The sequence below is a fragment of the Aythya fuligula genome, chromosome 3 (genome assembly GCF_009819795.1).
Source record: "Aythya fuligula isolate bAytFul2 chromosome 3, bAytFul2.pri, whole genome shotgun sequence".
NCBI classification, from domain to species: Eukaryota; Metazoa; Chordata; class Aves; order Anseriformes; family Anatidae; genus Aythya; species Aythya fuligula.
In genome coordinates, this window is record NC_045561.1 from 93,910,597 (window position 1) to 93,925,676 (window position 15,080).

General features: G+C 36.9%; 2 protein-coding genes across 2 annotated transcripts in view; both read right to left on the minus strand.

Annotated features, from left to right (window-relative positions):
* TINAG (tubulointerstitial nephritis antigen) overlaps window positions 1–7,150 on the minus strand; it is a 45,323-nt gene extending 38,173 nt beyond the window's left edge. Inside the window, exons 1-3 of the mRNA XM_032185739.1 lie at window positions 6,781–7,150; window positions 2,515–2,578; window positions 1,403–1,492 (exon numbers count right to left, since the gene is read on the minus strand). Coding sequence (XP_032041630.1) covers window positions 1,403–1,492; window positions 2,515–2,578; window positions 6,781–7,150 — 524 coding nt within the window. The remainder of the gene's footprint in view (window positions 1–1,402; window positions 1,493–2,514; window positions 2,579–6,780) is intronic.
* A 7,536-nt stretch (window positions 7,151–14,686) lies between these two features.
* Window positions 14,687–15,080, minus strand: part of MLIP (muscular LMNA interacting protein) — a gene marked incomplete at its 5' end in the record, with an annotated part of 81,213 nt that continues 80,819 nt past the window's right edge. The window contains 1 exon segment of the mRNA XM_032184490.1: window positions 14,687–15,023.

Here is a 15,080-nt window from a genome sequence, read left to right on the forward strand (position 1 = left end):
TGAAAAGTGATGATTTGAGGTCAGCATTGTGTCAGCCTGCAGCAGATGAGCATGCAATGCTTCAGAGAAACACTAGAAAATAAGGTGCTCAATAAAAACAATTACAGTTGTCTTGAAGTTGTGCTCACATTATGCTTCAGACCAGATGCCAACAGAGAACTAACAGCTTCACATAATGGGTTCCTTTGACTTCAAGCTCTGGTGCACCAGCAGTGTTTGTGAGACACTGTTTAACCACACAGAAAGCCCAGCTGTTCTGCCTCAGTTTTACATTAATATTCAGAAAAATAAACATTTTTTTATTATTCCCTCCCTACTCTATCTGAGGAAGGTAGATTAGCCTCAGAATCTGGCACTGACCCTGAAAACTATATGCACAATGTAAAAAAAAAACTTACATTTACACACTTTTTGAACAAATTGAAATTGTTTGTATTATTGGAGAAGGACTGAAACACAAGATAGAGCATTCTCTTTATTAATTTCTTTCTTGCTTGTAAACAGAGGTGAGATTCATGTTGCCTAAATGAGAAGCCTCATCACTCTTGGTCTGCCTGTCCAGCGGAGAATATGGACACCTGAAGAAGCTGGGTCATATCTCAGGTGGACTAAGACACTCTGTGGTTATCAGGCTCCAGATGCCTGACTTAATTGTCTGTCCTAATTCAATTGGTTTGAAGCTCTCCCATGAAGATGAGCTACATGTTCTAGTACAGAGTGACAGCTTGAAATCTGTGCACCTGTGCATGTTTCTTTGGTGAATTTAGCACCTCAGCTGTTAGGGGGGTGATCACTATATCTCCGTCTGTAAATTACCAGCAGGCTCCCAAGGCACTGCTCTGATACCAGGGTGTCCTTCTGCAGTACTGCACTGGAGGGAGCAAGAACTGGTAACAAGAAAAACACTGAACCTCACAAAGTTCTGATATCTTGGTCCTTATCTGGCCCATTCTCTTCTCTTCCAACACTATGTAGAATCCTGGTATGTAGAATGATATTCTTAAGGGTAGGTACCAAAAATAAATAAATAAATAAATAAATACATAAAATCTATCCTAAGCATTGAAGTGAAGAATAAGGGAAGATGATCTAAAGACCATTTTGTGAGGAAAAAAAAAATAAATAAAATCATATGAATTTTGGAGACTGTATTAGATAGGTGTTTACAATATTATCTCTTACTAGCATGAGACTTCCAGTATCTTTCCACTTAAAATTCTATAATCTGCCAGAGATTTAGAAAAATTTTACAGACGCACATTTATTACATTTACTATCATAGTCATGGGATGTAATTGGGGATGGAGAAGACATAGAGGAGCACATAACTTCTAATTTGCACTTACATACTACAAGCAATAAAGTAGATTACAACCAAACCTTAAAATAAAAGTATTCTCACCCATAATCTCCAGAATTGATGTTCTGAATCAAGTCTGGGCGAACAAGACATACTTCATTTGAACATTTCCAGTTACTTTGGAAGCATTTGCTGAAAGGGCAAGAATATCATTGAGCAGAAAATAAATTGTCAAAGGAAATATATGCACTTTTACAGCAGAAGGGAGGGGGGGAACCTAAACTGTAAATGTCACAGTAATTACGAAAACACAATTTTACTTAGTGTCACTTCAGTAACTAATTGATCCTAATTGGAATGAGGTGGGAAGGTTTATAGCTTGTGGAAAACATCATCTTTTTTAAAAAAAAAAAAATTTTTTAAATTGCTTCCATCTTTGTAAGGCCAAGTCTCACAAGAAAAAAAAAAAAAAAAAAAAAAAAAAAAAAAAAAAAAAAAGAGAGAGAGAGAAAGAGTTTATCTCTAACTTTGGAAAACCAGAAAGGAGCTACATGGTTGTAGACACTTTGCTCCAAAGACCCTGGGACAAGTTCAAGGCTGGTGGATGCCACTGGAGCCCAATGAGCTGCCCTGGGTTTGGAGGTATGGGGCCAGATTTTGGAGAGGAAAAGCAGGTAGGGCTGGGGCAGCTGACTGCGAGGGCCAGCAGCAGAGCATCCTGCCTGCTCCATGCAGATGTCCCAAGGTGGGGAATGGGATGTTCGAACAGTTCATCCCTTTCCTACATAAATTATATATTCTCCCCTCATGGAATAAAATTAGTGCTCATCATTTCTGCCAGAGGAAAATGTTATAAAGATATTCCCCAAAATTTGAATGATATCGTTTTTTTCTGTATTCAGGTCAATGTCCAGGTCTATGCCAAAACCATTTCCACTCATGTCAGAGCCAGCAGATCCAACATGGATTCTAGGCCAGTGGGGAGGAGACTTTAACACTCTTGGTTTTATGTCTTGATTAGAAAACCCATTGACCTCTTGCTATTCTTCCATGTTGGCTGTAGTTTAATTCTATAACATCTTAATACAGAATTACTCTGCCAACCATTGTGATTTGATTACATTTAATATGAATTTAGGGATGCTCACTAACATAATTCCTGTTTCATGACATATGCTAAATTAAATTCAATTTGCTGTTCTCTGAAACATTACCAGGAATTGCAGTTGTCTTTAATTATTGTTCCTTCTCCGTAATATCGGCCATCTTTATAACAACCTGCCAACATAACATATAGATATGTGAAAAAAAAAATTTCTTGAACTGAATTAATTCAAAAATTTTGCTACTATTGAATTAAAAGGTTGTATGCAGTACACATGCTTTATTTAGGTGAAATGAAACAAATATTTCCATTTTTTTTTCCAGTAATGAAGGCATTTTGGTGAATTTTATTTTTTTCCCATTTACATCATTATTCATACCAAACAAAATCAAGAACAGATTCAAAACACTCACTGAAAAGTGATTATCTTACATATAAACAACAACACAAATAAAATTATTTTCTAATAATAAACCAATACATTTTTAATAAAGACCATTTTGAATAGGTAATTAAAATAGAATTCAGTTTTTCCAGTTATTGAATTTTTAAAAAATAATATCTGTTTCAAAACAGGTGTCATATTATGTTATTTTTTCTTGTCAGAGTTTAATTCATTTTTTAAAAACAAAGAGATCAGTTATTTTTAAATACAACACTCCTTCTATGTACATACCTTCTTTTGATAATAATTCACTGAGAAAAGACCTTGCATGTGTTATAAGATCTTCCACATAAACATATTCTTCAGTATACTTAAGTGCCAAGACTAAAAGAAAGATGCCTGCAGTGGGCTTTGGATCAAATCTATAATAAATATAGTATAGTTATCATATGGGGCTCTGTTTTCCAGCTTTTTCTCATGTTTTCTCTGCAGACACTGGTGACCCTAAAGGTAAAGATTGTTTCTTCCCCTAGTAAAGGAATTGGAGAAAGGAATTCCAAACTTTTATTTTTATTTTTTTTTCCTTCTCCATTTCAAGAAGCTTTATCCTCTTTATTCATATTTCATATTAATAAAGTGTTCACTTGCATTAGCATTATATCACATTTTTTTCTTTTCAAGCATAAGTTATTTTCCATCTCACAACGAGGAGTAGAGCCCATACACAATCACTCAGCAACGTAGACCTCCTTTACTGACATGAGAGAACTTCATACCAAAGTGCAGAAGTGGACTAGAATCATTTAGTTAATTATAAATGCCTATTTTGCCCTGTTAGCCATACAGCAGACTACATTAACTAGTACAGACATAGGTGATTTCACCCAAGCAGTCTGAGGTCCAAAGTGTCTGCTCTAATTCAATTTCTGCTAGGAATTGAGACATTTTTCAGAGAGTATACAAGGCAAATTACTTAAGTGTCACAGTTTATCATAGTGTGCCCCAGTGCCAGCATCAGACAGTAGCTGGAAGGAGGCATAGAGCAAATTATTCAAAATATAGCTAGGGAAGGAAGTATTAAAGCAGTGGTCTTAGAGGCAGGATGAAGCTTCATATGAGCTCAGCTAGCAGCCTTCACAACCCATGCCTGAGAAAAAAAATGCAAGCCTGAACAAGTATAGAAGAAGCTTTCAAAAGATATATGCTTAAGGAATAGAAGATTAAGAACAGTTTCATTAGCCTAACCAAATTAAGACTTGAAAGGCCAGGAGTTCTGTCTAAATTTGTCTAAGATATCAGTGTCAGAGTGGAGATGTCTAAGCTAAAAGACACTGGTTGCATAAGAACAGAGGCAGTTTATATGACCATGAATATATTAGGCTGGAATATTAATATAGTGGGAAATATAGTGAGAAATATGTGGGAAATTAATTCATTTTAAGAAGCAGCCTGATGACTTCATGGGATCATATTGTGCGAAAAGCATGATAGGAATGAGGTGGACTTTATAAACCTGGACTTCATTCCTGGTTCAATGTTCTCTAATTGTCACCTCATTTGCCCCACTTTTGTTGTAAGTAATCTTGTAAGTGAAATGTTTCCAGATGTACACACTTGTAGGCCAGATCCTGACTGTGTAATGTAAAATCAATTAGCAAACTCTCTAGGCATCCCTTTTATACTACTACCAGTGTGAGAGTTAGTGTACTGACTCTGATAACGCTTCCCGTACCATCAGAGTAATTGAAACAAAAAGAATAAATAATAAATGTATTCTATAAATAAAACTCTAAAATTCTCCTAAGAATAATAACAACAAATCCAGAACTTCTGTTCAGTGCCTTAGACAAAGTCAAAGCAGTTCCACACATTTACATCTGGAGTCCTCTGCATGGTACAGACAGACTCAGGGTGTACACAGTAGCTCACTACTGTTGTGCACCAAGTCAGTATGCTGGGATGCAGAAACACAGCACTGCGCAGTTTTATTGCATTTCATTCTATCCCTTGTAAAGTACTGAAGTTTATTGGTTTATTTAAAGCAATATGACTCAGAAGGCACTGAAAGCAAAACCACAGGCAGCCAAAAGATCAAAATCTTCAAGGTGAAATGTACTTTGGTGTATGTGGTCTGGTAGTTCTTAAATAATTCTTAGCCAAAGGCAGAAGCACAGTCTCAGTTATTAAAAGTTAGCCAATATACTTATGGCATTTCTAAAAATGCTTCATAGTTTGCTTAATCTTCTGACACTCAGTCTTCTTTGTTTCTTCATTTTTTCCTTCCAATTTCATTCTTTGCTCCCTGTCCCACAGTCATTTCAGTTCTAGAAAGTTCCTTCTTGAGTGATATTTTTATCTGCTGTATTTTGACTGCTTTGTTATTCTCCTTTAACCCTTTAAATTACTTCTATAACAAATATCCAATAAACAGAGATTTAGAAAAATATGTTTTCTATCAATGAAACACTTTCTTCACCAGAAAAACATCAGCTTATTTTAATGTGAGATATAAATTAAATAAGATAGCAGCTCACATATAGAACAAATAAACATGCTTGAATAGATTAAATAGCATTGCCACCTATGTCAGGCTTGTTACAAAAGGAGTTACAAAACAGTGAACACACATGCAAAAAATGGATTGAGAAAAGCAGTACAAATATTACCCCTCACTTATTCCGTTACCTAAAACTTCTGTTACATTTTCACCTTTCAGAGGTAGGCCTATCACAGGACCCATATGGCAAAATGCTGCAGGTTTTGTAGTAATTCCCTTACAGGAAGCAGTCTGCAAAACCTTATCCCAAGGCTGTCAGCTCTGGAGCAGAAACAGTGCTCAGGGCTTACACAGAGCTTATGACAGCAACCCCCCAATCTGTTGGAAATAATATACAACAGTGCACCCTAAATAAGTATGGAGCAAATGTCTTTATTTACATAAATCATAAAACATTCTTTTAGAGGATTAGAAACACTTCGGAAAATCAAGCTTGTTTTGCAGCGTTTGGCATTTTTGTTACTCCCACTTATCAGATTTTGGCTGTGTGCCTGGCTTAAGAGCACAGGCTCATGAAGAGCTTGTGGTCTGAGTGCTAGAGTACAAATAGCAGAGATATCTCACAGAAACAGTTAATTTTTAAAAGCCATGGTGGTATTCTTGTTGATTTTCAGCTTTTGCAAGTTTGGTACAGTCTCCACGTTTTCAGGTAGATGTGTCCTAGCAAGAAGCTATAGTGTTAAAATTATAATTCTAAAACTGTATCACCAGCAGAGATTTGCCCTCCACAGAAACCATGTGTAAATGATGCTTGTACATATTTGTGGGTTTTGTTTGTTGTTTTTTTGTTTGTTTGTTTTGTTTATTCAATCTTTAGTTCTAAAGACAATAGACTAAGATTAGAGTAGTTCTGGAGGAACTTCCACTACAAGCTATGCAGAAAGAAAGCATAAAAGGACAATATGCCAGTCAGAAATTCTTGTTCTAATCACATCCCTTCAGTTAATCCTGCACTGAGATGCTGCAAGAAAAGTGGTGTCCCAGAGGAGAGCTCTGGTGGATCTAAGCCATTACAGAATACCCCAGAGCAGTATCATTTAGGATAATCATCAGTTTTCAGAATGATCTGTTTGTACTGATGGGTACAAAATTTAGATCTTTCTGTTCATTTTGTGTTAATCTGTGAAGCTGAGATTGATGAGATCACATTAACTTCAAACTGATGAGATTATCTCTAGAAAAGTTACAGGTGAAACAGCGGTTCTGGCCAACAGAGATAAGATTGAGCCAACTCTAGAAATGTATCCCTAAAAGCAAAGAAATAACAGGAAGCATAATTCTTATTTCAGCTTTGTAAACAATATATTTGTCCACTATGTCAATAAGCACATTTTTAGGATGCACACACTCTAAAGATCTATCAGTAATTTTACTTCCAACTATATTTTTCTTGTGGTACACTAATACCAGCTGGGTCTTTTCTCTATACCCACCTGATGTTGGAGGTGGCCAAGGCTCATCTGACCTGGTGGGCTCAACAGTGTTGTCACAGACATCCCAGTAGTCAGCACAACAGTCTACAGGGCCAGGAGAACGTGTGGCACAGAACTGGTCACAGTAACATATAGCTGCTCTGGAGGCAATGTTAAAGCTGCAGTCATCATTTCTTCCTGTGCAGCAGCCCCGTATCCTGCAGGACTTTCCTTGGTACAGACTCCTTTTTAGCCTGTCCCACCCTGCAAAGCCACGATCTTCAACAGAGTAAAGTCCCCGGGGCAAATTTCTTCTAGAGTTAAGCTGCTTTGCCATCCAAACTTCACTTGCAATGCAATATAAGAGCAATATCTGACTTTTGAGCCACATTCTTCCACCTCCAGACGCCTTTTTTAAGTCTCTCTGTGCTTGACTTTATCAGCAAATGTCCATTTACTGTAGATGTAATACCTCCACTTACTATCCAGAAACAAATCTGAACAGAAAGCTGCAGACAACAATATTTTATGAAGGTTCTGTATTTGTTAATCATTAGTCAGACATGTTATAAACTGTTTTATTTGCCCAAGATAAAAAAAAAAAAAAAAAAAAAAAAAAAAAAAAGGAAATAAAGCCACAGCTATGTATCCATCATTATGAAACATTGGGTACATTCTTTCGTGAGTAAGAAATTTGTAGTAAAGGTTTATTATGCAGAATATACACAGTCCAATATCTTAGTTCTATAGTTTAAGCTTCTAAAATCAAAACAACATGAAGAATGAGCACATGGTCTTAGAGGGTCTCTTTCCTCCTGGCTTCATTTACCTGTAACTAATATGTTCTCCATATGATTGGAAATTATACTTAGATTACTTTTCACCTTCATTCTCTTATCTGATATGCAAGGCTATAGATCATTGACTTTCAGTGCAGTAAACATGTCCTGCATCCCCCCCTTTTCTATCTTGTTTCCAGTGATCTAGGTTTCTTTTATAATTTTCTTTTTCTTTTAATTTTGCAGTTTTACTGTGCGCACATTTTAAAACTCAGGTGATATTCAGCATAAACTATTACCCAAAATATATTCTTTTAAAGTTCACATTTCTTGATTCAAAATGAACTTGGAAATCTATGTAAATAGGGTAATAAATACTAACTAGTGAGTCCTCATTCCAGTTTAAAAAGTAAATGGCTGGAATAAAAAAAACATGAAGACAAACAGTAGATATCAAAAGACATGCAAAACTGCCTTTACTACTTGTTCCATGCTCTCCAGGTTTTTTGACTGCAGACATAAAGAAATATGCATGGTACTGTTGCCAAAACCTAAAAGATTCAGAAAAAAAAAAAAAAAAAAAAAAAAAAGAGCAAAGTATTTTGAAGCTGCTAGCAAAGATAACATGTAAGGCTAAATTGCAGAAAAATAACATTCTTTGAAATATGAACAGATACAAGACAATTTAAGTCTTCAAAGCTGAAAAAGCAGAGGTTAAAGAAAAAAAAAAAAGTAATTCTTCCTTTTCCATTTTGTAGTGGATGAGAGGACCCTGAAGAAGTTAATGGCAGGGAACGAAGGGAATCTTTCCCTTTGTGATTTCTACTGGATTGTTTGGTGCTGCGGAAGGTCACAGAATCAAAGGACAGCTACTTTTGAAAGCACAGCTGGTAGCACAGCTGGTCTGGATGCATTGCTGTGAATTGTAGAATCGTTAAGGGGGAATGTGTGTGTGTGTGTAATACACACACACACATAGACATATGGGATTGTAATACAAATGCTCAAGTCTTTAAGATAATTTCTTGCCAGCAGAGCTTTTATTGGACCTGCCTCTCACACTGTCTGTGTCACAGATAAAGACATGTGGATGAGGGAAAATTGCATCAGACCACATGATTTTTATTTTCCTTTTTTTGCAGGCAATCTTCTGTATGGAAGTCAATAGAAAGGCCAAGGTCAGCTATATACAATTATTGTACATCACATAATATTAAATACACATATATCTTAACCTTCATAAACCTTAACATAAATCTTAACCTTCATTATCCTTAACATAAATCTTAACCTTCAGATTTGTTCTGTGCTTTTTGATATTTTTTGTTGTTGTTTGTTTTCCTAAAAATGCTAGGTATCTAGGTATCTCAATTAGTCACTGAGTGCTATAATGCATCAAATATAAGGTGAGGAAGGTTAACCAAACATGATCATGGAAACTCAAATGAAATTCTTGGTAAAAATGATAATCCTTTTCCTTAATCCTTCTTTCTATATGGTTCCAAGTAAAAGGTTCTCTTGATTTGCACTGCCACCTGCAAAATGCAAATCTTCTTTGCTGTTACAGTTCTTTGGACATCATTTTACAAAGTTATATCCTTACTCTAGAGAAGCATAAGAAAGAAAGAAAGCTTCCACATGTGATATTATCTGCCTTTTAAGTTACAGACCTCTGTCTTCATTTAGTTTAGATTTTAGTTTGGTTAGGTGGTTTTCATTGTTGGTAGTTGGAGTTGTTTTTTTTTTAGCTTTTAAATTTTAAGACTTGCTGATAATAAACCAGAGGCAAAGGATTTGTTTGGAAAAGAAGTGTGCTAGTTAACACAGAAATGAACTTCCTTTTAAAGGAACATAAAAATGGAACTAGTGCTTCTGAACAGCTTTGTTTTTTGACACATGGAACCGTGCTGAAACTTGATAAAATCTTATTCTCCTTTCTGCTGGCATATGCTCAAACCATTTTTTTTTTTTTTCTTTAAAAAAAAAAAAAACAAAAACACAAAAACAACAACAACAACAAAAAAACATTTTGTTGTGGTTCAGCAAATATTTTGTTTTCAATAGTTTCCACTGTAAGCAAAAAGTAGCTCTCTGTAAATTGCAGGAAATCATGTGTTGACTTATCTGTAACTATTTAGGAACAGTTAAATATAATCCTTATTCTCTATTGAAGATTAACCTATTCCAAGCTGACCAGCTCTGCTACTTTTTTGAGTTAGGGGCCTAGACCTAGTTCTGGTCATCACTGTTAAGTACAAAAAATGTCTGACTTGTACCTGTTTCAGTACTCTCTGAGGTCTACTCTTGAGCTTAAAAAAAAAGCCAGGAATCTCTTTAAAGCTAGAACAGGATTATCCCACAACTTTTCTTCAAAAATTCCTTCTGATTTGTTTGAATGAGCTCGTTGCACACTCTAAAACCTCATTTCTGATCACCTTTCAGATTAGTGGTAAAAGCCCTGAGCTAGGCGCTGGTTGCTGAAGGTCACTCCCTGGACAGACCTCTGAGCCTACCCCATCAGAAGACTGTGCTGCCTTTCTTTTGCCTGACTCTCAGCCAGTTTAGGAAGCAAACAGGACACAAGACTCCAGTCCTCTTTTCTGCCAGTAGGCAAAACTCAGTGTGTCATAAAGATCATGTAATTGCTTATTATCAGTTTAAACTCTGAAATGATATGGGCCATCCCTTTCTTTGAACTCAAATGGAAACTTATCTGGTGACTCCTTGCACAAAAGACACCGCTGCTTTGTGATAGCTGCAATAGATTATACTTACTACTTTTTATTATTAAAGGCTGCAGTGAGGAAAAACGTTCTGAGCCAACCCATTTCATCAAAAGTATTATACAACACTGTGTTCTCTTTTCTGTGTGGACTCACCCTCCCAAGTGGTGAGTGCCTACATCCTAGACCTGTTTATGTAGAGAAAAACTGTGTGTTAAAGAGTTTTTCTCACCAGCATTTTGGTCTCTATGTGTCTGGGGCAGGCTGAGAATGGGGGTGTTTTCACCCTATTGGGCAACAGCCTGGCACCTCACTGTTGTAGGTAGGTGTCGCAGCATCAAGCAGTGCTACTGTTAATTGAAATCTTTCAGGGTTGCCCACGTCAGTTATTACCATGCTATTCCAAGTTACACACAACTCAGAATAGAAGTGACTTAGGTGACAAATTTCATTGGTACAGTCCTGCCACAGGGCACTTTTCTACATGCAACCTCTATGACCAATGTGTCCACTCTCTCAGATATTTAATTAAACAGTTTTAGGGTCAAAGTCAGAGGCAGAGGAATAGAAAACAACTCCAATTGCCCATGCCAAAGAAACCCTGTTCTTCACAGCTACAAGCACACAGAGTCAACAATCACAGGTGAAAGAAGATGGCATAGTACATACTAGGTGATTGCTACAGCCTCATAACCTTATCACTCTTCCCAACACAATAATTCACCATGTGTGTTTCCTACCTCGGTTGCATCCCTTGGTCGTCTCCATGAAGCAGGTGCCATTTCATTCTTCTTGTTCTCAGCCATACTCCAACATTGCCCTGAGGCCATGGTCAGCCCATTCTGAGCTCAGTCAAGTAAATAAATTTGAAGAATGGGAAAATCTGTGCATGAACCACTGTATTACACATGCAGTCACAGAGCCATAAGTGCCCTCCTCAACAACAATTCACTACGGCTTGCCAAATGTAGGAAGAGCAGGAAGCTCAGGAGCCCCAGCTAGGATGGAAACCTTGATAGCAGCCCCATCATATCGTGCCTCCTTGGTTATGCTGTTAGTGAGACTAATGTGGACAGATGAGCTTGTGCACAGCTGCACATGGTTTCAGAAAGGTGATGCCTTCAGTGAGCTTATTAACCATATATTGGTTCCTTACCAGCCAGTTAGAGGTGAGGGAGAAGAAAATCTAGCACCTTTCATGGTCAGTATGAGCCCTGAGAAGATGTGCTGGTGTTGCATGGTTGATGTGTACCCACCCATATTTGTCTTGAATGTGAAGTCCTATCTGATCCTACCAGTGAGTGATGGCACCCTACACCTAAAATATTCTTTTGACTGTGGATAGACTACTAAGTGCAGAGGTAGATGTCGTGGTATTTTCCCAAACTGATTCCAGAAACCTTACCAGGTTGTCCATGTGCCTTGCCTGCAAGCAGGTTCAGAGGTGCTTGGGATACATACTAACTTTGGCACTGTTGCAATGTGAGAGTCATCAGTTCAATTCTAGGGGAGCCAACCCAGAGCAAGCTCATTCCTTGGTTTGTAAAATACTCCATGCCATTTGCCTTGTGGTGAATCAGTTGATCAGTGCAGAAGTAGCCTAGGATTGCCCTGTGTATGGCTAGATACTACTTCTTGAATAAATGAGAACAGTCTTACACAGTAGTCACCAGATCATTTTTGTTCAGACATGTTTTATGATGTACAAAGAGACACTGCCAGGATGACACATGCAGTTTATCCATATGCAGAAGTTATGCCTTGATTAATGCACCCACTAAATGGCTACAATGAATGAGCTACTACTAATTTCCTCACCAGCCAAGTAAGATGTCTGGAGTCTGTGCTGTGCAGGCAAACATCAGTCAGGTGGGAAAGGATTGTGCTTCTTGATCCCAGAACAGGCTGATTCTCTGTGTTGCTGAGTTGGCACTTTCTGATTCTCTGCTCTTAAAGGCTTTTTTATACCTTTAGGCATAGATTTTTTCATTCTGAACACTTGAGCTGTTTCTATTACCCTTTCAATGATACACTTCTCTCTGTGATTTTACTTTTATCATTTTGCATAACCTTAGCAGGTGAACTTTATGATATTTAAACAATTTTCTCATTAAACTGAGTCAAGACCACAGAGGTGTGCCACAGCAAACCAGGCTTTGGATCCCAGGCAGCTGAAGCCTGGGGGCAAGGGCTGCCCTTAATTTGAGGCAGCAAAACACATTTTCTCAAATAATGAGTTCTGTCCCTTCTACTCATGGCCTGTATAAGTCACTGCCCAAATACACCCCTTGTGCTAGCCCAATTTCACTTCAGACCACTTGGGCCAAGTGTAATATGTTGGGTGTTTGTTGATTGTTTTTTTGTTTTGTTTTGTTTTTTTGGAGGGGGTGGGTGTTGGTTAGCTTGGATTGCAGCAAGAGCAGCAATACCAGTTGTAAGCACAGAAAGCGATGAATGCTGTGTATCAGACTGCATGTTAGCCTGTGAACAAAGATAAAAGAAAAAGGAGAATATAAGCTCTCACTAAACGTAGGCAGTCATTGGGATCCTAACAGGAACGTGTACTTTACAAGGAAAAATATGAATAAAAGCAGGGTAAAGTCGTCAGAAGTTGGACTAAATATATTACTTTATTGAATAAGCAGCATCCATTAATTTTATAGTATTACTGAAAAAGCAATCAATTTTTCATGTTGACTTTTGCTCTTTGTAATCTCCCCTTAAAGGATTATTTCTCTAAATACTTTCCCCATTAGTGTCTGAGGGGTAGACTTCCTAGACTGTAATTGCCAGTATACTCTCAATTTTCTTTCATAGACAGAAGCTGTTTGAGCAGATAGGGATGCTGTTTTTTAAAATATGCACAGACGAAGAAACTCACAAAATGAGAGGTAAAGAAAGGGATCCCTCCTTTGCCATTCCTACAGTTTTGGTACTTCTTTCTCTTGCTTTTATTCCTTCCACTGTTTTTGGTCTGTCACCTGGGCTAATTTAAAGATAAAAAGTACCATGTCAATAATCCTCTCTGTTAGACATACCAGATGGGATTTGGGCTTCACAAAAATGAAATTCAGGAGGAAAAGAAAGTTGGATTTGCAAGAAATTCAGAACAAAGCAACTGCTTTGGAAAAACTGGCAGAAAAAAATCATTAAAACTTTAGAGAATTGCACAGATTGCATTGGTTCTAAATTTCAATTTTGCCCAGTTCAGTGATTGACTGAAAACAAGAAATACTAATAGATACTTGTTGGGTGTACCTATTAAGTCTTACACAATTGATAACATATTTAGAGTATTTATGTGCTTGTTAAGTATGCATTTATATCTTTCTTAAAAAGATTTTCAATACATTTTTCTTCTGTTTACCTGTATGTGTTGATTTTTGTCCAAAGGAACCATTTCGTGAACTCAATGAAATGCTTTTCACAATACTTTTCTTTTTTTTTTTTCCATCTGGCTAATGTGTGTGCTGTCCACAAATTGTACAAACAACTTCTAATGCTTTTTCATTGAGAAATAGAAACTAATACCTATATAACCCTTATATGTATATCAATCATTTAATGATATTGTGAAGGATGTGTGTGCTATCAAGGGAATATATATATGTTAATCTATATAAAGAGACTCATAGATGGTTGAACTTTCATTTTTTCAGTTCCACAGTTAAACAGCTTAAGTCCAGGCCCAGTAGCACAAGGCCTTTAGACTAGTCCATTTAATTTGATTTCAATATTAATATTTTAATTGATAATTTTATAAATTAGTTCATCACATTAATTTTAATGAAAGCAGCAGCACATCTCAATACAATTATTAATCTTAACTTCAAGTTGTAGCAGCGTGTCAAGAGGCGTAGTGCTCCCACATACCAGGTTGCAATTCAAAGGTCCCTGATGTACACATACCTGTGGGGTGATTTATAAGTTCAAAGGATCAAGGGAGTGGGAAGAAGCCAGTGACTCATGCAAACGTAGGTGAATAGCATCCTTAAACTTTTACAATGTATTTTGGAGAAGAAAAAAAAAAAAAAAAAGATTGTTTAAGATTCAAGCTCAGGCAACACTCAGTCTGTGGAAACAACTCAGGGTCAAAAAGAACAGTGCAAAGTAAAAAGCAGTGGTTCTTCCATGTTTGCTAGCACAGAGTTATCAGCTTTGTCTGCCTTCACCAGATGTCACAGGGCTATGAACACTTCATGGCAGGGAAGAACCACTGTGCTTGCTGATTGCTTTAGGTGCTGACACAAAAGTGAAAAATTCCTTGAGCATTTCACAAAGCCTCTGCATGATGGAAAAACGTGACCAAGGTAAAGAGCGTGGGAACATTCCTTTCCCAATGATGCTGACATCCAGTCTCAGCTATTTGAACTATGCAGAGCCAGATTTACAGAAGTGAAGATAAGAATCACAACAAACACTTTGCAACAAAAACACAGCTTTATTCAATTTCAACATTTGTATTATTTCTAAATAAAATATGCTGTGTTATTTTAGGCCTCTCTTAAACTGGCAAGCACTTCAAGAAGTGGTACATAAATATGGCACATTCAGGTGTGTATCTCTGGGGTTAATTATGCTAGTACATAAGATTATCTCATGAAAAAATATTTGATTGTTATTGCTGCTTTACAATTAGCATACTAGAAACAATTTTTTAAAAAATAGTGCTTTAAATAACATTAGTGTCGTGGATTCCTTCTCAGTATAGGAACAGGTCTGAAAATACTCTACGGTTTTAGCTCTTGATCCTAATTTGGGGCTGCAAAAGAAGAGTTTTCACATGAATACGTGTAGCAAAAAATAAAGATTTGTAAAC